This window comes from Camelus dromedarius, chromosome 23, assembly GCF_036321535.1.
Source record: "Camelus dromedarius isolate mCamDro1 chromosome 23, mCamDro1.pat, whole genome shotgun sequence".
Classification (NCBI taxonomy): Eukaryota; Metazoa; Chordata; class Mammalia; order Artiodactyla; family Camelidae; genus Camelus; species Camelus dromedarius.
The window spans coordinates 4,708,772-4,730,906 of NC_087458.1; the positions used below are offsets into that span (position 1 = coordinate 4,708,772).

A 22,135-nucleotide genomic window follows, 5' to 3' on the forward strand; every position below is an offset into this window, starting at 1 on the left:
CATCTTAAGGGTTAATGTCTGCTGCAGCCTAAAGTCAGCTTTATGACTTGTAATGTATTGACTTATGTCTTTTTTCCCTTTTTCAATGGAACTCACTTTCTCTCTCTCACAAGTTTAGTTGTTGTTTAGCTAGCATGTTGCAAGGAGAGTGAGGTCATAAATTCTTTTTCTGTGTCTTTTTCCCCAGAACTACAATGGCGTGTCCGACGTAGAGCTGAGAGTAGCATTACCAGATGGAACTACAGTTACAGTCAGGGTTAAAAAGAACAGTACTACAGACCAAGTATATCAGGTAAATTGAACTGAAACAGTAGGCTTGACATTGGATGGTTTAAATAAAGCTAAAGAAGGTGGATTAAATGAGTTAATACATATCAAGTGCTTGGAGTATCTGGCACATAGTAAGTTTATTAAATGTTAGCTACTACTGCTGATGTTATTATTAATGTGGAGTGCTTTGTTCTCACTGAAAGAAAGATGCAGTAAATATACCAAGTTGTAATGGTCATGATTACTCACCCCCCCACACCTTTTTAGTTGTAAAAAACTTAATAATGTACAAGAGATAGAATAGTACAATGAAGCTCTGTGTACTCATCACTCATTTAGTAATCAAGATTTTGCCATATTTGTGTTAGACATTTTTTCCCTTTTCCTTTGTTTAAATCTTTTAAAGCAAATTCTATTTTATTGCACTCTTGTATTATTTCAGTATACATCTCTAAAAAATATGGGTATTTTTCTTACATAAAAAATTAACAGTATCCAAAAAAATTAACAATTTCAAACCTAAAAAATTAACAAGACTTCCATGGTATTAACTAATAACAAATCCAGAGCCCAATTTTCCCAGTTGTCTAAAAGTGATTTTTAATAATTGGTTTGTTAAAATCTGGATCTACACAAGGTCCTTATGTCACATTTGGTTTTTATGTTTTTTAGTATCGGGCAGTCTCCCTTTCCCTCCCTTTCCTTCCCCAGCGTTTTTCCCCCATGTTACTGTTTTATTGCATAAATTGAGTCCGTGTCCTGTGGAATGTCCCACATTCTGAATTTATCTGTTTGTTTCTTTTGTCTGTTTGTGTCATTTAATAAGGCATTCTGCCTCTTACATTATCTATAAAAGGAATTTTGCTCTAGAAGCTTGATTAGATTCAGGTTCAGCCTCTTTTTATAAGAGTACTTCATAATCAGCGCTGTATACTTCATATTGCTTCTCAACAGGAAGAACGCAATATCTGGTTATCCACTTTTGGTGGTTAATCAGTAGTTTTAGGTGGTGATAACCTGATACACGCACTGTTCAGTTCTCCATTGGTCTTTTATCAAATGAGTGTATCACTGATGATTATGACCTTAGCTAGTGGCTTCATTAAGGGTTGCAAAGTGCTGATTTTCCAGTTCTCTCATTTCTTCACGGTTACTAACTAGAATTCTATGAAGAACTTTTCCTTATCAGCTAAGGCTATTTAGTTACCCTGAAATATAGTTTGTAGGAAAGAGGATAAATATTTAATTCTTTCCTTTTATTGCCAATTTTTGGCATAAAGAATTGGTGCCCTAGTTGATTCCAATGATGTCCAATGATATAATTATTTTACCTTTTAATATCATGTGGGGTTTTAGATGTACAACATGAGTTAATCAATAGCATGTATTATCTTTGTGGTGCTCACGTTGTCCTGTCTTTGATCAGTGGAAACTCCATGTCTGCTCCTATACTCTTTTGATGCCACCCATTTGTCTATGATAGAATCCTTGCTTTTCAGTACAGCAAGAAGTTCTGGGCTCTTCTTTGTATATTTCCTACACTAGCTCTAGAATTAGCCATTTTCCCGAGAAGTCTTGTTTGCTTTCGGTGAGAAATGGCACTTAAAGATCATTATCTGGGTGCTGGGTGTAATCATTACTTTTAGGCTTTTTCATTGGTCTTTAATCCTGATTTGATCAAGATTTTCAGGGAGACTAGCAGGTTTCTGGATATTAATGCTTATTTTTCCTTTGTAGCAAACACAAAATTTATCCCTCAAACATTTACTCGTTAACTGTATACCCTGGCAAAGGATAGGTACAGGATCTGAGATATTTCAGAAATTATAAAATGATGGATCGATTGCAAAGAAAATAATTTTATATAGCTTGCTGATGTTTCTGGGGTTTTTTGTTTTTTTCCAGTATTTTTCTATCTAGCAAGGCCTAATCTTTTGCACTTCTCCCCTTAACCCTGTTACTTAGACTTCTAACTATAAGCCATTTTTCAAACCTTGAGATGATTTCCGTTTCTATCCAGTGCAGTGTAGAATGGTAACTTAGAACACTGTCCATCTCCTACTTCACATCAGAGATGAACCTAGGTTTGATATGTGAGCAGATAAAGGAAGAAGGATGTACTCATACTTGGTTTACTGAGACACTGATACTCAGCAGTTTTCTCTTGTTTAACTAACACCTTATTTATACATATTGGGATTGATCTTCAAAAGAAATTTTGGTACTACTAGTTTGTGTTTTTTGCTTTGTTTTGTTATTTGTATGCAATTTTTTTGTATGTAATTTGTATGTAATATGTATGTCTTTTATTTCCATGTGGAGTCTTTCAATTTCTTTTTATTTGTCATGTTAGGACCTTAATTCCTAGAGAGAAGGACTAATACTTACTTAAAATGCCTCTGTTGTCCCAACATTTTGCTATTTTCATGTGGATAAAGATGATGGTAATTCTTAGGAAATGGAAGTCCCTGGCCTGAGACATGGATCATCTGAAAAATAAACAAGAATAATTTGTGAAGCAAAAAAAAATTGATAAGCTCAAGAACCAAAGAGATAAATCTTGTATGTTAACAGCCTATATTAAATGTAGGCTGGATATGTGAGTCTGTGTATTTAAGAATTTATGTTCTTCTTAAGATCAGTCCTTATAAAGCACATTTCTTGTAAGTTCTGTTAAAAAAGACTTACGAGATAAAGTCGTATTTCGGAGAGGAAAACCGATATTTAAGGAGAGACTATTATCAGCTTGAATTGGAGGGGAGAAACTCATATTTAGAGATCATAGCTGTGTGGGTAAAGACAGATTATTTTTCCCTCTTATTTCATGCATATGTGTGCATGTATACATACATGCATAGAAGAGTAGCTATGGACCATGAGTTTAGTTTGTATAAAACCAAAATGGCTACCAGCGAGGATGAGGGGTGTAGACACTCATTCTTATGGCAACTGTAGTGAAGATTCCAATTATCTGCTCCTGAGGATCACAGCCTCCAAGCAGCAGTCTGGGGGCCAGTGGGGTTTCCCCAGAACCTCATTTTCTCTAGTTATTCTTCCTGTCTGTGTATCATCTGAGCATAATTCCCTAATCATCCTGGAAGTTGTTATAAACCACCTAATGCCATCTAACAAATCCCTTCCTGCTTAAAGTTATGGGAATTAATTATGAGGACTGTAAATAAGTTCTCTGAGAGCATGTCTGAATAATATTTAGAAAATGATAAGACTCTTAGCCTTTCTTTGAAGGGAAGAATCATATCATACTTGTATTTATTGATTGATTTCAAAATACAGTAAGATCCTCTTGAAAAACAAAGCCTCTAAATAAGATTGTTGAACCTCTGTTTTATTATCAGCACAGGTATTTTAAGTTAAAGCTCTTTATTTTCTGGATAGAGGCTGGAATAAACTTCTTATCAGGTATAATTGAAAGTGAATTTAAAATTTACAATCACTCTTTTTTTTTAGTTGTGTGCTTTCTTGTCATCTGCCCTCATTCTCCCTACCCTCTCCAATCCATATCTGATGCTTGGAGTCAAAATAAATATGTCTATACAAGTTAAAAAAAAAAAAAAGAAACCAAGATGGCAGAAGTCCTCCCTTCTCCCCACTGTCTTGTCTTACAACACTGTCTGATCTAGTTTCCCTGAAACTAATCTGTCCTTCTTACACTTCAGGCTATTGCAGCAAAGGTTGGCATGGACAGTACAACAGTGAATTACTTTGCCTTATTTGAAGTGATCAATCATTCCTTTGGTAAGTGCCAGCGACTAATACCAAGTTTTATTTGGGGGTATTTTATTCTAATACTAATAGACTGAAGCTCCCCAAAACTGTCAAATTGAAACTGTTTGCCTAGAGAAGAGCTTGATGACAAGAGGCAATCCCAATGTTTCTAACAAGCAGACAGGATGAACCCCATTAAATCTAGGTGTCCAATCACTTTTTTCCTCCTTTGTAAGTGTAAGTTACTCGCACCCACACTGAAGCAGATACTTTCATGAGGTTCTTTTAAATTAGAGGTTCAAAATTAATATATTCCAATGAAACAGCCTTAAAAAGAAGGGATTTTCTATTTAGCTGTAAGTTGTTTTAGTGTACTTTATGCTTTTTGAAGATTTTTAAGAATAGCATTTTGTTTTCAGGAGTTAGAAGAAGATACAGTGATTAAAAGCCATTGCCTTAATGCATGTGTTTAAATTTCTGTGTGAATAGATACCCTCTTTGGAAGTTTTATTGCATGGTAACAGATTTTCTCTTATATATTATTTTATAAAAGCTTGGATGGTAGTCACGTTGGTTGCAATGAGACCACAAAGGGATGAAGTTGGAAGGCTTGCTTTGAATGGCATAGATTTCCTGTGGTTTGTGGGTCTTTCCCACATCATACATGCCAGAATGACAGATAATATTAATTGATCAGACCTTCCTCATAGAGAGAGAGGGATGAGGAAGACAGAACAATTTAGATTCCCCGTAAAGCAGCCATCGCCCTATTGTTCTTTATCTTCCCAACTCCCTACAGTCCAGTTAGGCAGATGTAAATGTTACAGATTGCCAAGGAATCTGGACACTTGGATTCTAATCTTATCCTTCTTTTCTAAGCTTTAGTTAACAAATAAAATAGGAAATATTAAATCTGTCTTTTGCAGTGTTATAAAGTCAAGTAAACATCAGTAGAAGAAAACAGCCTTTTTAAAGAAAAGCAACATAGGAATTAAAAGTGCTAGTGTTCTTCTAACCCCCATGCCCCCCCCCAAATAAAAACAATTTAAAAAAGTGCCAATGTTTTATCCTGTTGTGCCTTGTTAGGAAGAGGAAGTAAGTGTTACTCAGAGGACTCTTTTCACTTTGATAAATGTCTTAACTTGGGAGATGGGGAGAGCCTTTCAGTTCTTAACAGTAAAAGCAGTTCGTTGAGAACTGCCACTCTGAATGCACCATAGCTGGGTAAGAGGGGAGGCTTGCCTTAAAGATATTCAGTGGACATGGTGGTAACTTACCAGATAATGGATCAGATATTTTAACTGACTTTGGAGTAGGTGCTGTCTGCAGAGCCAGCATGCTGACTGAAGGTGTGTCCTTCAGGTGATAGATTTCAGTTAGTTTGAGGCTGGACTGGCCAGTCATAGCTAGAAGGCGTAGATTTGGTTAGACAAGTGGTCGTTTATGACCCCAAGGCAGAGCCCCTTGATGGATCTGAGCTGATGTTCTGGTTAATAATAACCTGCCATTCTTGATCTGATTTACACAGTTCATCCTAGGGAAATGCCCTATATATTTTTTCACTCTGGCTTTCTTTGTTTTGTCTTCTCTCCAGTTCGTAAGCTGGCACCTAATGAATTTCCTCATAAACTCTACGTTCAGAATTACACATCAGCTGTGCCAGGCACCTGCCTGACTATTCGAAAGTGGCTTTTTACCACAGAAGAAGAAATCCTCTTAAACGACAATGACCTTGCTGTTACCTACTTCTTTCATCAGGTGGGTGAACTGATCTTGCTGGAAAGGCCTGATTTCTTTTTCTGTTTGTATGTAGTGGGTAATTTGCCAATCCAGTGTGGATCTTTGAGTAAGCCGTTTGCCTCCTGGATCTTAGTAAAGTTTGTAAAATGTTCTACCCCATTTCACAAAATACAGGTTAAGAAGTGAAGATATTCTGGAGTTCAAAATGTATTTATAATTTTTTTAAAACAAGAGCAAGTGAGCATTATGGTGAGGTACCTTTTCAAAAATTTTTCGCCAGAAGTATACATACGCAGAGTTTAAAGCATCAAATGGTTCTACACAGGTTATTATGGAAAATGTCGGTTGCTCCCACTTGCCTTCTTTTTCTCTCTTTAGGCAGCTACTTTCACCTCTTCTAGCTTTGTTTTTTGTTGTTTGTTTGTTTTTACTTTTTTGTTGTTTGTTTGATTTTGTTTCATAGGTGCTTCCCTGTCTCTGTTACAACTTGCTTATATTTCTCCTGCTTGATGTTTCGGATCCTCGAAGCGTCCCTTCACCTCCTGCTGTAGACCTCAGCTCCATTTCCTCCCCAGCTCCCGCTGCAGACTCGTGCCTTTTCATCTCCCCTTTCCTGCTGTAGCCTTTGTAGCAGTATCTCATACCCAGCAGCTTTTCTGAACTCCCCTGTTGCTTCAGACAATTTTTTAAACAGTTTTGAGGTATAACTGACATACAATAAACTGTACATACTTAAATTTTATAATTTGATGAGGTTTTTTTTTTACCCTATTAACCGTTTTTAAATGTACAGTTCAGCAGTGTTGAGTATATTCACACTGTTGTGCAATGGATCTCCAGAACTTTTTCATCTTGCAAAATTGAAACTCTCTACCCATTAAACAGTTCATTTCCTACTCCTCTGCATCTGGCAACCACCGTTCTGCTTTCTGTGAATTTGACTACTTTAGATATCTCATGTGAGTGGGGTTGTACAGTATTTGTCTTGCATATTCCATTTAGCATATATGTCCTCAAGGCTCATTCATGTTGTAGCATATGACAGGATTTTCTTCCTTATTAAGGCTGAATGATGGTATTCCGTTGTATGTGTATATCACATTTTGTTTATCTGTGGATGGACATTTGGATTACTTTACCTCTTGGCTTTTATGAATAATGCTGTTATGAATATGGTAAATTCCTCTTCAAAATCCTGCTTTTAATATACCCAGGATTGGGATTGCTGGATCATATGGCAATTTATTTTTAATTTTTTGAGGACCCACCATACTGTTTTCCATAGCAGCTGCACCACTTTACATTTTCAGCAGTGCACAACAGCTCGAAATCAAAGCTGTTCAAATGAAAAAATGGCTTTTTGATTGACTAGGTAAACAATTGTGCCTTTTGGAAAATAATATTAAATTTTTTCACTTAATTTTAGTAATTTTTATATCACATTTTGATGGTGGGACTATCTCATGCATTACATCAATTCGAAGATGCCATCAATTGTAAAATGCACTATTATTTTATGTATTGCTGAGAGGAAAAAGCTACCAATTAAACGACATAGCATTGATTGTAAGATGCATCCCAATTTTAGGAATGACAAAATGTGTACTTTAGAATTGAGCAAATGTTAGATAATGAGCCTTTTCCTTAAAAAATTAGTAAGTTCAAAATCTATAGTAGGATATATTTGATTTCTGGCTAAACCTGGCAGATTAAACATACATTTAAACTGCTTCTTCCTGAAAGCTTGCTAAAATAATAGTAATGGATTGTAAGAAGTGTAAACCTGCAAGGACAATGAGAACAGGAGAGGAGACACAACAGATGAGAACGGTCAACAATTTTTAGAAAATGACTATTTGAATCAATCAACAAGGGTTTGGTGTTTGGTTATTGTGGAAGAATGGTGAGAGGCATGTGGAAAGTTACAAAGAAACGTGAGGTAGTTAACATCAGAGATAAAGAATGTACAAGAAAGGAAGTCCTAGTACAGTACATGACGAGGTGTGACCAGTGTCTGTATGCTTACAATAATGTACTGATTACAGTAATACTGAATATTGATTACAGTAATGAATACTGAATACTGATTTAATTATTATTGAGATGTTTCAAGGAAGAAGTAGTGAAGGTGTAGGGGTGATGTAAGAAAGCTAAAACTTAGTATTTTCAACACAGCAAATCAGCATTGTCTAAAATTGGTAAGTTAGGAATTAGCAGAATTAGGAATTTAGAATTATAAAAAAAATCACAAAAAACTGTTCACAGTGCTTAAAATATCTCTGGAATGAGACTGCGGGATCAGGAGATTGCGTATTACCAAGAAGTGCCTAATAAAAACATTTTTTAAAAACTATATACATCTTTTACTTTAAAATTTTTTTAATTAAGGGAAAAAGGAGTCTAGAGTGGCAGTATTTACGTTTCTCACTCAGGGATAGTCAAGCAATATAACCGTGATTAGAATGAGAGGATAGAATACTTTGCTGCCCCCCGACATGCGGGTAGTTCACGCAGAGTTGCTGGAGTAGATGTTCCCTCTGACCCACCTCTGCCCTGGGGAGACGTTCATCAATGTTTCAGTGCTGTTACTAGTCAGACCCAGTTCTAGGTATTGCGGAAACTGAATAGATAAACCAGTACTTATGTGTTTGTTTTCCCTCTTTACTTCTCTCCCAGCTTTTCAGTAACTGGTTTAAATGTGGCCTAGAGCAGCCAGGTCTTTTGGTGATATGTAACAGTGTTAGGTTCTTCAGGGCACTGGTGGCAGTTCTTACTGAGAATCCCCTCTGAATATAATCCTCTCTGCCTAAGTGAATCCTCACTTGAACGGCTTGGACTGGGGAGAGACTGGCATAATCTTTCCATTAGGCAGTCCCAGGCAGGACATTAATGTCCTTGTGTGGTTCTGAGAAGAATTTAACAGCTAAATGATGTTAATATCGGTGATACTAATAATAACTGTTTATAGGTACTTTACAAAACTGTTAACATCTGTTATCTCATTTTGTTGTCTGTCTACAAGGTGAGTATTATTCCTGTTTTATAGACTGAGAGGGTTTAAGTGACTTACTCAGGTGCGTATTGGCAGGTGACAGAGCTAGAAGTTGAACTGGTCCCTTGACTTCAATCCTTAATTCATTCTGTTATGCAGATAATCTCCCTGATAAGGCTATGGGGAATGATTTCTGCCTTAAGGAAATAGGCGGTCTTCTGATAAAGGCTCAGGTGGGCCCCTGCCTTGTGTCTGCACAGAGTTGTCCTGTCAGTAACTCCCTGTGGTTAGAGTCTAAATGCCCTGGACAAATGATTCTTTTTGTTCTTTTTTTCTCCCAAAGATCAGTTTCCCCTCCATTAGATTTTTAAAGTTGTTTGGGGGTGGAGCAAGGCTGAGCGGGAAGGGGACTTACGTTTCATGTAGCTGAGCCAGCAGTGGGTCAGAACTAGCATGTCAGATCTGGGCACCTTCGTGCCCATAAAAAGTCCTCTGGTACTTTTTCAGTTTGTCTTCTCAGATTTATCACTTTTTGTCTTCCAATTGCTACCACCCTAGTTTGAGATCTTGTTTCACTTCATGCTTAAAGTACCACGACATCGCGGAGCTCTCTTTATTTCATTCTCTCCTTGGTTTAAATCATTTAGCCCTCATACACAGATCAATCTTTCTTTAAAAAAACTATTTTTTATTCTTCATTTTAGCTCCCTACTGTCCTTAAGTCTAAATGCCTGTATGTGCTGTCTAGGATCCTTCACAATCTGTTAACCTGTCCATCCGGAATTATTTGTCATTGTCCCCTAACATGTATACTTTATTTAAATCAGGCAAATCTGTCTCTTAAATATACTATTTAAATTCAAACCCGTTTCTGTTTCCTTTCTTCAGCTTTTAGTTTCTTCTATTCAACCTACCGTTTGGGGTCCAGCCAAGACCTCCCTGATAAGTACGGTTAGCAACAAGCTCTCCTGTTCTGGGTGCATGCATCCCTCACTGTCTGTGTCACACACTTCTGCTGCTTCGTTGTTACCTTTAGCACAGTATTACATACTGTTCTTCAGTGTTCTCTAATTGTTTCATATGTATAAATCAACTGGAATTTAAATCTCTTAACACAAGAAACCAGATCCCTCATGTGTAGAACAATCCTTGATCACATACCAGACATTCTTTAAATGTTAGTTATTCCAGTAAATACACCTGTGTGGCAGAGTTCACTGGTGATGATGGTGGTCCAAAAGGATAGGAGTTACTCATTTCTGAAAATGAATCTGTGTATCTTTATTTTTGTCAAGGATGTACATGATAATAATTTTTACATTTCTTCCTTCCTTGCCTTTGTTCTGGGGAAAGGCTGTCGATGATGTGAAAAAAGGCTACATCAAAGCAGAGGAAAAGTCCTACCAGTTACAGAAGCTGTATGAACAAAGAAAAATGGTCATGGTAGGTTTATCTCTTAAGCCTGTTGGTCTAGTCATTTTTGAAGGATGTTGCAACCTGGTCAGTGGCTTAACTAATTTTAAAAAAGGGAGAGTTCATTTGTAAAGTCCATTGTGTTCCTCCATTTAGCACACAAAGAGTTTATTGTGTTACATAGAGGTATGTAACTTTATTATTAGTAATAACCAAACAGTATTCTTTTTGATTAAAAAAGTCCTAGAATAAAAGATGTGCAAAACATTAATGTGATAAAAATAAGATTCTGAATGAAGGTTTAGATGTTTAACATTAGAAATTATTTTAGTTGTGATTTAGCAATCGCGAAATCATTTGTTTTCACAACTCTCATCCCTGCAGTTGCTTTAACATTTATGCTCAATAGTGCCCTTGGTTAGTATGATGCCCTGGAGCCGTGCCATTTGATTCCATAGCTGCTAGCCTCTTGTGGCTATTTTAATTTAATTTTAAATTTAACTTAAATAAAATTTAAAATTTAATTCATCAGATGCACTTGCACATTTCAAGTGTTGAATAGCCATACGTGGCTAGCAGCTGCCATATTGGACAGCTCGGATGCAGAACCCTTGCATAGTTCTGCTCTGTTAAGTGCTGTGTCTCTGCTTTAATAACTGTCCTGTTTTTGACTTTACCTATCTTGTTGAATATCGAACATTTATAAACTATCCCAAGCCGTACCTGTCCTCTTCTCTTGCCTAAGGTGGGCCATCGTCTGAGTGGTGTGCCAATCACAGGAGGTAATTTAGGATATGTATTTAGCTACTCAAAATTTAATATGAAAGGAGAGTAGACAGGATAAGTTTATGTTTGAAATAATATAGCTACATCCTTATGCTAATATGTTTGAAAACAAATATTCCCTTTCCTTTTGGAAATTCTGTGTGTATGTACAATTTTAAGCATTTCTTCTCTATGCTTTAGGCAAATCCAGGAATGTAGAGATTGCCCACTTAAAGCTGAGAAATGCAACCTGACCTGAGAATCTCTGAAAACCTGAAGTGTCCCCGATAACACTTTACCTTAATGGAGCCTTTAAAATTACTGTTCACAGCTGTCATTTATTGAATACTTAATTATGTACTAAGTACCATGCTGGATATTTTTAAAGCTTACAGATAACTGTGTGGTATAGGTGCTATTATTATTATTTCCCTTTTTACAGAAGAAGAAACTCAGGCTCCTAGGGTTTAGTAATCTGCTTGAGTTCAAATAACTTGCTTCCAAGGTTATGTGGTTAGGAAGTGGTGGGGCCAGGATTCAAGCCCAGGGCAGTCTGAGAGTCAGTAGTTCAGAGAACTCTCTGGGTTAGTCTAGTAGCATTGTACCTGTGAGGGTCATAAATGACTCTTGATTTTGGTCCAGATGCTTTTAAGGAGACATACATGCTGTAGACCCAGGGGACAGTGGGGCTGAATGGGGACTGGTTGGTAATAGAGAAAGGCTCTGAGTTTCTATAAAATGACTGACTTTTCAAGTTTCCTTCAGCGTAAACATTTTATGAATCTGAGATTTGGAGTAGCTCTGTCCTCATCACTGAGGTCATTCTAACTTTTGATTAGGGAATACATGCGAGACACTAGCTCACTTTTCTTAGTTATAAGGATAGGTTCAGTTTCTACCCCTTAGGTACAGTGAAGTAGAGGGCTGGACTGAGTGGCATTTGGAGTTTTCTCTAGTCCTAGGAGTCTTGGTTGTAGTGTCTCTTCTGGCTTCATTTATATATATATATATATATATATATATTTTTTTTTTTTTTTTGCAGTGGGAGGTAATTAGGTTTATTTACTTTTTTTTTTTTAATGGAGGTACTGGTGATTGTACCCAGGACCTTGTGCATGCCAGGCATGCATTCTACCACTGAGCTGTAACCTCCCCCATATATCGTTTTTAAGTAGAAAAAACGAGCAGGATTGGAAGTATGGAGGTGGAAGCTAGAAGTAGGGTACAGAATCGTCTCAAGAGCCCTGTCGCAATGTAAGTGATGGATGCGAGGCGAGCATCAAGGTCTTCAGGCTGCTGAGTGAGAGGACTCGCTTTTCTTTTGTGTCGTCTCAGCAGCTCTTGACGGCGGTTTAGTTCCGTAGCAACACTGTCCCTTTCCTCTTTTCGTCTAGTACCTCAACATGCTAAGGACCTGCGAGGGCTACAATGAAATCATCTTCCCGCACTGTGCCTGCGACTCCAGGAGGAAGGGGCATGTAATCACAGCCATCAGCATTACGCACTTTAAACTGCATGCCTGCACTGAGGAGGGACAGCTGGAGGTGAGAGTTCGTGTAGCATGCATCCATCTGGGAAGTCGGGGGGCTGGGCCAGGAGCACTGGGGAGACTTTGATACTCAACTTGCTATGTTTTAGTTCCTACTTGGGGGGGGAAATGAAATCAAAACTGTTTTGACTGGAGTAGGTAAACAGGCACTGGATCCGCACTGTTCCTCACCCTGACTGGCTGCTTACACTGACTTTTCTTCTTCTGTCACAGTGTTTTCCCTGAAATGATGTAGACGTCTGTACTCATTTCTTTTCTGCTGCCTGGTTCAGAGCCATCCTATCTAAGCTCCCAGCGTTCTCACATGTGTGCTCTTGTTCTCGGTTGTTTAGAACCAGGTAATAGCATTTGAATGGGATGAGATGCAGCGGTGGGATACAGATGAAGAAGGAATGGCCTTCTGTTTTGAATATGCACGAGGAGAGAAGAAGCCTCGATGGGTTAAAATCTTCACCCCATATGTGAGTGGTGGATGGGGAAGCATGTTTGGGGAAAGTAGATTGGGCTTAAAGTTCTCCGTAAGCTAAATGCACAAGGGGAGATTGCTGTGCAGATGGCGGTTGTCTTGAGATCAGAACCTGTCTGAATCCCAGAGCCCCAGGTTCTTCCTGTCTTTTTTTTTGCTCAGGCCTGGGTAGGATTGCCAATTTCACATCCCTCCTGACTCACAATTACCACTAGAAGGAGCCAGAGAATAGCAGATGAGCCAGGCCTGGATTTTTATGGGGCTTGTTAAGGCTTTTCTCTAGGCTGAGCAAGTTTGAAAGGTGGAGTGACTGGGGCTTGAGTTCAAAGGCGGGTCCTGTGGTGTCTGGTCTTAAAAAGTCATTGAGTATGGTCCTTTTTTTTTCCAGTTCAATTACATGCATGAGTGCTTCGAGAGGGTGTTCTGCGAGCTCAAGTGGAGAAAAGAGGTAATTTCTAAATAATCTTGAATTGACTTTTTCATCTTTGTTTTTAAATTTATAGTCCTGTAGCCAAATACCTGGGACTCTCTCACCTCCATTTTTCGAGGAATATTAGTTGAGACCAGTTATCCCATGTGAGCCAGGAGACTCTTCCAGAGAGGTCATTAGCCTTGGATGCTAAACTGGTCAAAAAAGCCCTGCTGCTGCTGGTCTAGAGGGTGGCTCTTGGCTGCAGGCTGTTCCGTCTCATGACTCCGTGGACCCTCCTCAGCCTGTTTTTTTAATCAAATCTCCCTCCATGTTGTTCCTGACCCAGAAGGGCAGCTGTCCTCGGTTTTAGCCGTTCTGACCGGATGAGTCATGAAGGAGGTGTCTGGGCTAACCGCGAGTGTGCGTGTGTGAGGCGTGTTTGCTGCTGCTTTCCTGCTGTCGGTATATGCCAGTGCGGGAGCCGAATTTAGAAGATTCTGAATAATTAGCTACTTACTCTCAAAGAAAATGTTTCTGACGTTCAGAATGTAAAGTCAGGAACATGAAAATTTATATTCTTGATGTAGTAGAAAGAACACTGGGCTCGGGAATCAGACCTGGGTTCTCTCCCGGCTTTTTTTCCTCTCTGTGATTTTGGGCAAATCAGCTCCCCTGGCTCTCAGGTTTCTCATCTTTTCTCCCCTGTAAGAGGGGAAGGCCGAACCGAGTAATTGATATCCTAGGTCCTCAAAGGCTGTGATTCTCGGCGGGACATTTGATCAGGTGAAGAGGCCAGTCAGAGCGAGTCATGCAGTCGCACATTTCCCCTGTGAGGCGTTGTCTCTGGATGGGAGGAGATGTGGACACCGGAGGCTTCCCAGTAACTCTTCTGTTTTTCCTTTCAGAACATTTTCCAGATGGCGAGGTCACAGCAGAGGGACGTGGCCACCTAGCCTTTCGTTATTCTCTTCCCTTCTCTTCACCCTCATCCTCTTACCCTGTTCGTCTCCCATGTCAGACAGAGTAACCATTAACACAAAAGAAGAGAAAAAGGAAAAAAGTCATTATACTCAAAAGCCCTAAACTAAATATGATTAATAATCCCCTGAATGTCATGTCTCTGGAATTGAGCTGGTAGAGAACCACAGGCTGGTCAGCGCCAGGCGCCACCTGAGTTAAGACAGGAAGAGAAAGGAGCCCAGCCAGCGCGCCGGCGGCGGCTCTGTCCTCGCGCCTGGGCCTCGCACCAACACGCTCTCCTTGTGCTATATTTTTAAAACTGGAACTATGAACTCCATCCATTTGCACTGTTCAGACATATATATGTATGTATGTAAAAATTATATATACACAAATTAGCTGCACGTATATACATATATATATTTCTTTTTAAATTTCATATTGATGGCAGTACCTTTTTTAGCTTGTGTTTTTACACACCTTTCACTAGAATTCATGACTTCTCTCTTGCTCTCTTTATTTTGAAACAAACTTTAAAAAGGAAAAAAAAATTTACAGGGAAAATACCTCTCCTCATGAAGGACTCGAAAAGTTTACAACCTACTTGGGTTTTTCTCCCTTTTTTTGTATCGAGTGAAGATTCTGGATCATGGGTTGCCACAGAGTCTGAGGAGCAAGGAGCATAGTTTCTTTATCTTCCAAGAGGCTGCTGGGGAGGAGAAAGAGGTGTGTTTCTCAAGGACAGCAAGGCTGCAGATCTGCAGGGAGAGTCTAAGCACGGAGTGTGGTCTCTTGATTCCAAAACAGCTTTCCTGGCCCGTCTCTCTCTCTCTTCCTGCTTCCTGAGGGCCCCTTGTTTGCTTTCCTGCAGCTGGCCTAGAGCGACGGGGAGGGTGGGCTCGGGAGGTTGATGCCACAGGAACCTGAAACACTTTGTGGTTGTGATTTCTCATTTCCCTGCCATTTCTGAGGCAGGGATAGTGCCTGGGACCAGAGTTACAGCTGATACCTTTAGGCACGACGACTGGACTTGCATAGGGAGAAGGAAGGAAGAAATGCCCTGTAGTACATAAGCTTTTCCCTGCTCCATTCCTGACCAGTAACCACCCATAACTATTACATTCTCTGCGACTTCCGTGAACAGCTGTGTTGGGGAGGGATCTGCCGACATCTGCAAGGCCTTGGGGAAACTTGCAATGGGTCAGTGGTCTGTGCCGACCAAACCAGAGCCCATCCGAGCCAGCTGAGGACTCAGGAAGGAGTAGTAGGAGTGTGGTTGATTTGGGTTGGATCTCAGCTTTTAGTTAAAAGGAGACTGAAGGAAAACTTTTTTGTCCCTCAAAGAACTTCTCATCTGACTTTGCATTTAGACCTTGTGAGACCCAAGAGCTACATCCCAGGGTCTGGGGCCAGGGCTGACGGTGGTGGGGCAACCCCTAGGCTCCAAAGAGCTGGAGTCAGGCTCTAAGTGGGAGCTCTAAGTCAGGCTCTGATGCATCTGAGACACATTTTTGAGTCTTCTTTTCTTTTTTCCTTCTAAACAGAAACCTCCATAGGGTGATGTCTTGCTTTGTCTAACTGGGAGGCAACCGTAGTTGGTTTTAGTCAACTCCACTGAGCAGTGTTGGAGTGGTTTGACGTTTCTGTTTTTGTAACTTGTTTTGGCAGATCATCGTGAGGCCACTTTCTTTTTCTCACTCTGTCGTCCTGGCAGTCGCTTGCCCCAGGGGGTGTGGGATCATATAGGACATCCTGTCTTCCCTCCCCTTCTCCAAATCCCGGTGGAATCAGAGTGCAAAACGTAAGAATGCCGAGTGTTGAAAGCTGCATAGAGTGATCTCTGATTCGGAGGCTTTGACACAGAATTAACTTCTGACTTAAATGAATTTAACAGGGAGCCAAAGGGCCCTGGAAAGAAGATAGATTGATTGCCCTCTCCAAGATGCTGAAGAGACGTTTGGCACCAGCTTTGTTCAAACTTTAAAAATAGCAGCAGTTTGCTCCTATTCCCTCAGAGTGGGAGAGGAATGAGCAAATCCAGGAGCCCAAGGGAAACCCAGATGCTGGCCTCTGATGCGAGAGTAGCAAGGATACCCTCAGCGCGGACAGAGGCTGCTCCGATCCTGTGCTGACCCGGAACTCACTGGGTGCTTGGAGATCAGTGAGGGGCCTGTGGGTGGTTAGCCTACCGGCAGAATCTGTCTGGGAACAGCCCGTACTTGTTAGTGGCTGTACCACTAACCAAGCCCCCAGCTACAGTGAGAAGGGAGAAGGCGGGAAACCCTGGCGGACAGTACCTGCTTCTCTCCCACCAACGGCCCTGTGCCCTGCGCCGGAGGCCAAGCTCGGGGCTGTGGGGCTCGTAGGGTCAGGCTCTTCTTTGCAGGAAGCGGCGTTAGTGCGGTGCCCCTTCCCCCTTGTCTGTGCTTCCTTTCTCGCATCCCTACTGCCTTCTCAGCCCTGGGTTCTGCCCAGGGAGGCTTCTACTCAGTCTTCGTTTGCAGTTTGTCTTTGAGAAATGGAGGGGCTCTCCTTCTCCCCTGCTCTGCCCCAGCAGGGTCTTCCCGGTCTCCTGTGGTCCTTCCCTTCACGACGAAGACTTTTCTAACTTCTTTGGTAAAGGTTCAGAGATTTTTATGGATCAGGAAAAAAAGGGGGGTCCCTGAGAAACCTACCCCTGCAGGTAGAGCCCTGCTTTGGGTTTTCTGCTCTTTACATTTTTATTCTTCTCTCCGTTTTTGTGCCCTCCCCTTGAGCTAGGCCTGAGCTCGGCACAGGTGGGTGCCCAGGGCAGCTCCTGGGCCTGGACAGAGCTCTCAGGGCGGAATTAGATAAATGTTCAACATCCCCAGGCCTGGCCCATCTGGTTTCACCCTTTAGTTACCCAGGCCAGTAGCTTTGGGTCGTCCCCTCTTGTAGCCCCAAACCCAATGCTGGGAGCAGCAGTGTAGGCCACTAACAGGAGGTGACACCTCTCTCAGTTTCAGAATTTGCCAGCTTAGGGGCCTGGCTCTAAAAGGCAGTTTTCTTAAAGGGGACTGCTCCCTGGGTGACCTGGAGGGACAACTGTGCCCTCCCTTCTCTCCCTCGTGTTCTCTGGCTGGATTGCTTCAGCTGTAGAAACTATTTGTTCTTTTGGACCCCAACATACTGCTAGGTTCCTTCCAGATTCATTGTGTCACATTAGCTTCCTTTGGAGGGAAGGTTATGTTGACGAACACTCCAAGAGAGAGCAGAAGCAATGGAGGTGCTTCTTTGACTCCCCATCTTCCAGCTCCACCTTCTACCTTCCTCTTCCCCTAAACCTGAGCGCGTCATGCCAGGCCTCACTTGTACAGGACTGCGTCAGCTCACTCCTCAGTGCAAATCTAGGGTGTGTGGGAAGCTTAGGGCTCGGAGGGAGAACAGAATCCAAGAGGGGAGTGATACAGGGTGGAGGCACTTGGCCAACTGCTAAACTTGGACACCAGTTGTATATCATGCCCCCTTTTTAAGCCGGTGAGCTGGGCTTCAGTTTTCCCCAGGTCATGCACACTTTTAATTTATTTGAGAGAAACTCTAATTGTATTTTCACTGCAGTATCTTGTATTTTTTATTTGTGATTTAAGAAATGTGAAGAGAAAATACACCAACACATAATGGCTTAACAGTGTTTCTTTCATTCCTTGTTCTAGAGCTAACCACTCTAAAATTGTTTGGTAATGTCACTTAGTGTAATTAATTGTAACATATTCTTTTAAATAAATTGATTTATTGATGAAACTATTCTTTGGTTTCCTAGACTACAAATCCTTTGGGTTGTGTGGGAAGAAATGAAGGGGGACATCTGAGATTTGAGTTTGAAAGGTCAGTCTGAAAATGGGAAGGAGCGTCTAGCCAATTCTCCTGGGCGACTGGTGGGGTCGTCGTTTGGGGGCAGGCGATGGGGAAGGGTGGGGAAAGGAGAAGCTGGGAGGCCCCTGGGCCCACGTTCTCTTTCCAGTGGCTACTTTGAAAGTTTCTCCTTCTCCCTCAGCTCTCTGAGTCGGTTGCACCAGCCCACACAGACTCCCATGTTAAGGCTCACAGGACTTCCCTCCCTCAGCCTTGTCCAGTTAGGGCCTGGCCGAGCCCTTGGAACGGATCTTAGCACTGCCCTCCTGCCCCCAGCAACTTCTCTCTGGAATCTGAAATGGAAGATACATATTACCCCTTACAAATGCCAGCTCAGTGCTGTGCACCCTGGGCGGGTGTAATCGTGGCCCTGCGTGTTCTCTGCTTTTACCGAGGAATCTCAGACGCTGTGGTCTGAGTACCTGCTCTGCTCTGTGCACTGGTTTATGGGCTGAATCTGCTCTGGAAAGCTCAGCATTTGTGTTAGGCTGGATATTCTAAAATTATTTTTATAATCCTTCCTGTTTTATTATTTTACTCTCCTAGTCATGTGCCTTTGCTCCTTGGTTGAAGACTTTCAGAGCAAGGAGTAGCCTGACATTTTGTTTGGCAGATCGAGGGGAGACGCTGCTGTGGGCCTCTCCCTCGGGCATAGGGACTGAATAACTGTAATCTGATAAATATTACTATGCTAATGGGGGGAAGTGTTTTTTCTTCAACAAGGAAAGAATCCACAGAGAAGTAGAAAGTGGAACTCCAGACTTAGAGTTACAGAAGTTAAAAGTCAAATATTTATAGAATACTGTGTGCAGGGCATTGTGTTAGATACTGCAGTAGTACAAAAGCAAAGACAGAAACATTCTGCTAGCTTTCAGCCTCACAGAGGAGTGACCGTGGACCCCGCAGTGGAAGGGCTGAGTGCCGTAAGGCCTAGAAAAGAAGGGGAGAAAGACCTTTGGATGAAGGCACATGAGGAGATCTTCATGAAGAAAGTGGTGTTTCAGGTGAACTGTTTAGAAAGAGCAGGCTTTCGACAAGAAGGCACTCAGCACACTTTACTGAGCCATTATGTGCCAGACAATAGTAACTGGGGACGAAAAGACATTGTGGGGCGGGGAGGAGGGGGAGAAGCAAGCTTGTCCAGATGAACGGCAAATAGTCCTGTCTGATTAGAACGTAAGGTGTGGGTAGGAGTAAAACAGAAGATGAGCCTTTGGAGAGCCTTGAATGCCAGGTGAAGTGCCCTGCAGTAAAAGAAGAAAGAGCCAGAGCAGTTCTGTTGTTTTTCACCAGCTGCGGTTTAGAAACACTGATGTGTCAGGATGCACGCAGGAGGCTCGGTCTGTGAGCAGTGAGGGAGTGAGCAGTAAGAGGCCATGATGGCTGAAACAAGGGAAACGGATATGAGGGAAATTGTGGAAGTAAAATCCTTGGTGACTTAATACTAAACATTGAATTTATGTGAGAGTAGTAAAAGGCTCCTAAGGTTTTATGTCTAGGTGACTAAGAATGCAGATAATATTTAAAGTTGAAACTTTGGGGAAGAAAATACTTTAGCTTTGGACCTATTATGATTGAGGCGTGGGTGAGAAATCTAGATCTCAGAGTCCTGCAGTTAATTAATTATTTGCTGAGCACCTTCTAATATTCTGGGCACTGACCAGGATGGGGAGGGTACAGTGGTGACCAAGGCAGAGAAAATACCTGTGGATGAATTTGTAGAAGACAAGCGGCTTCCATGGAGAGCAGGTCGTGGGGGAGCGGGAGGGGAAATGGGGAGACGGGTGAGGAGGACGCTTCAAGCCTCAGTGGGTGGGGGTGACCTGGACGGTGCTGATGGCAGAGGAGACGGAGATGGAGAGTCAGATGTGAGTCGATCACCGACACGTTTGAGAGAACCAGTAGGGCTTTGCAGCTGGGCTGCGTATGAGAGGTGAGAGAAAGGGTGTGATCAAAGCATTGGCTGGAGTAGCCGCACTGTGGTGCTGCTTACTCGTGAGGAAGGCGGAGGGGGGAAGGCACGACTGAAACTGAGTTCAGGAGAAACATTAAGTTAGAAACACAAAGCTGAGGGTCATTTTCATCGAGCAGATGGGAGGATGCAACCCCGTTTATGGGGCGCAAGAGGAAGCTGAGAGACTGAAAGAGGGGCCAGAGAAGAACCCTAAGAACCAAGAGTTTGAACCAGGGCTGCTCAGATTCTCAGGTCTGGAGAAGAGATGAGTCTTGGCCATGAGTGGGAAATCCCTTCAGTCACAAATACAAGCAGCCAAGGCTGTGAAAGGCTTCGAAATTGTAGCAGGAGAACTGCAAGGCAAAGGAGACCCTGAAAGTCAGAGGGCATTAAGCTCCTGCAGGTCCAGCCCTTAGGAAATGGGGACACCTTGCGTAGCATTCATACATTTCAAAGCTCTGAAAACACGGGAGGGGGTGGGAATGCACTGAAGGGGTGATGGGGCTTTTCCTCTGCCACGTGCTCATCACCAGAGCCCCTCTTCACTGAGGATGTTTTTCTAAATGTCTGTTTTTGTTTCTAAAACTGGAAGGCTTCTCCCAGTCCCTGCTATTAACCTGTCAGCTCCACTCTTCTGCTCGAGAAGTTATTTTCCTTTACTCTTCTCTTTGTGCCGCCATTAACACGTGAACAGTAACTAGATTATTTTAGAAGAAACCGGTGCTGAGTTTCATCTTGCTTGGTGTGAAGTTAGGGGATCCTACTGTCATCATTTCTTGTTTCATGTGTGTTTCATTACTGAGGCCTCTTCTGCTCAGAAGAGATCTTAGTGAACTTCGGTAGCTAACAGAACTACCCCTCCTTTATATCCTTCCTACTGTATTTGAAGCCAGTATTATGCCCGAAAAATCTGTCTCCACACAAGAGACAAGTTAGGAGCCGCCTTTCCTGTCTCAGATGGCCTCTTGTGTTTTGCCATCAAAGGACCTGGAGAATCCCTCCCTGCCCAGAAGTTTTTTTTGTTTCCCCCAAAAGACCCTTCTGTGTCTTTTCCACCCCCATCATTCAGTATTGCTTCTCTGGAGAAAATCTGGCTGCAGCCTTGCAGTGAGCAGTGACAGACAATAAATGTAGTCTTCAGTGTTTGTGTGAGAGACTGCCATACTGAGGGGCTGTCTGAAATCTGGAAAGACACCAGGAAGGAGGAGACTTCCTAGTCCTTCCACCTCCCACATCCCAGGAGAACCCACCAGCCAGTAAATCACGCTGGGAGGTGCCCTTTGGTTTATACTCCACCTTCCATCTTTCTGTCCTGACCCACAAACTGTCATGAAGCCACAGTAAGCATCTCAGGGGAAGATTCATAATGTTAACACCAACTCCTGTTAAGGTCTTCCTCCTTACACACATCTCTTCCCATCTCTGACCACACACGCCCGCACGCCACGTGTGCTCACGCCCCCTCTGTCTCTGTTGAATTGAGACTGCAGGTGCTGCGTACTTGGCTCAGAACCCTGACTGGATTCTCTTCCTTCCCAGGGACTCCCATCCCTGATCTGCACCAACCCAAGAGGCTTTTTCCCCTGAAACAGTGTCTGCAGATACGTCTATGGTGCTGCACATGTTGCTTCTCTTTTCTAACTCTTCCCAGTTTGGGGCAGTTTAGGAGAAGGCAGAAGTATGCGGTGGAGGTGGGGATTCACCCATCCTTGTGCTCTCGCAGAGCAGCTCTGATGCGAGGCCAGGTCGGGGCTGGAATATGAGCAGGTTTATAAGCAGGAGGTGATAAGGGTGGGGTAGCAGGTAGCTGCCTAGAAGCACATGGCCCGTGTGTTGGGAAGTCAAAGGTGACACGTGTGAGCCCCTGACCCTCGCCCAAAAGCAGTTCACCGAGAGGAGTCCAGAAACTGGAGGGACCTTAGGTCTTACGCGTCCACCTTCTGCTTGGTCAGGGTCACCGCTCCAGCCTGCTGGGTGCTTCCTGGGACCTTTGCCTCGGGTCAGACACCAGGTAT

The 22,135-nt window shown here is 42.2% G+C and overlaps 1 protein-coding gene across 2 annotated transcripts in view; it reads left to right on the forward strand.

Annotated features, from left to right (window-relative positions):
• SNX27 (sorting nexin 27) overlaps positions 1-22,135 on the forward strand; it is a 68,286-nt gene that overhangs the window by 33,896 nt on the left and 12,255 nt on the right. The window contains exons 5-12 of one of the 2 annotated variants that reach the window (XM_031436414.2): positions 188-292; positions 3,948-4,026; positions 5,591-5,754; positions 10,082-10,171; positions 12,301-12,450; positions 12,788-12,916; positions 13,310-13,369; positions 14,239-18,058. In XM_031436414.2, the coding sequence (XP_031292274.2) occupies positions 188-292; positions 3,948-4,026; positions 5,591-5,754; positions 10,082-10,171; positions 12,301-12,450; positions 12,788-12,916; positions 13,310-13,369; positions 14,239-14,286 (825 nt within the window). In that variant the 3' untranslated portion in view covers positions 14,287-18,058. Of the gene's footprint in view, positions 1-187; positions 293-3,947; positions 4,027-5,590; positions 5,755-10,081; positions 10,172-12,300; positions 12,451-12,787; positions 12,917-13,309; positions 13,370-14,238; positions 18,059-22,135 lie in introns of those variants that run through there. The other variant, XM_064477759.1, reaches the window with a different exon arrangement.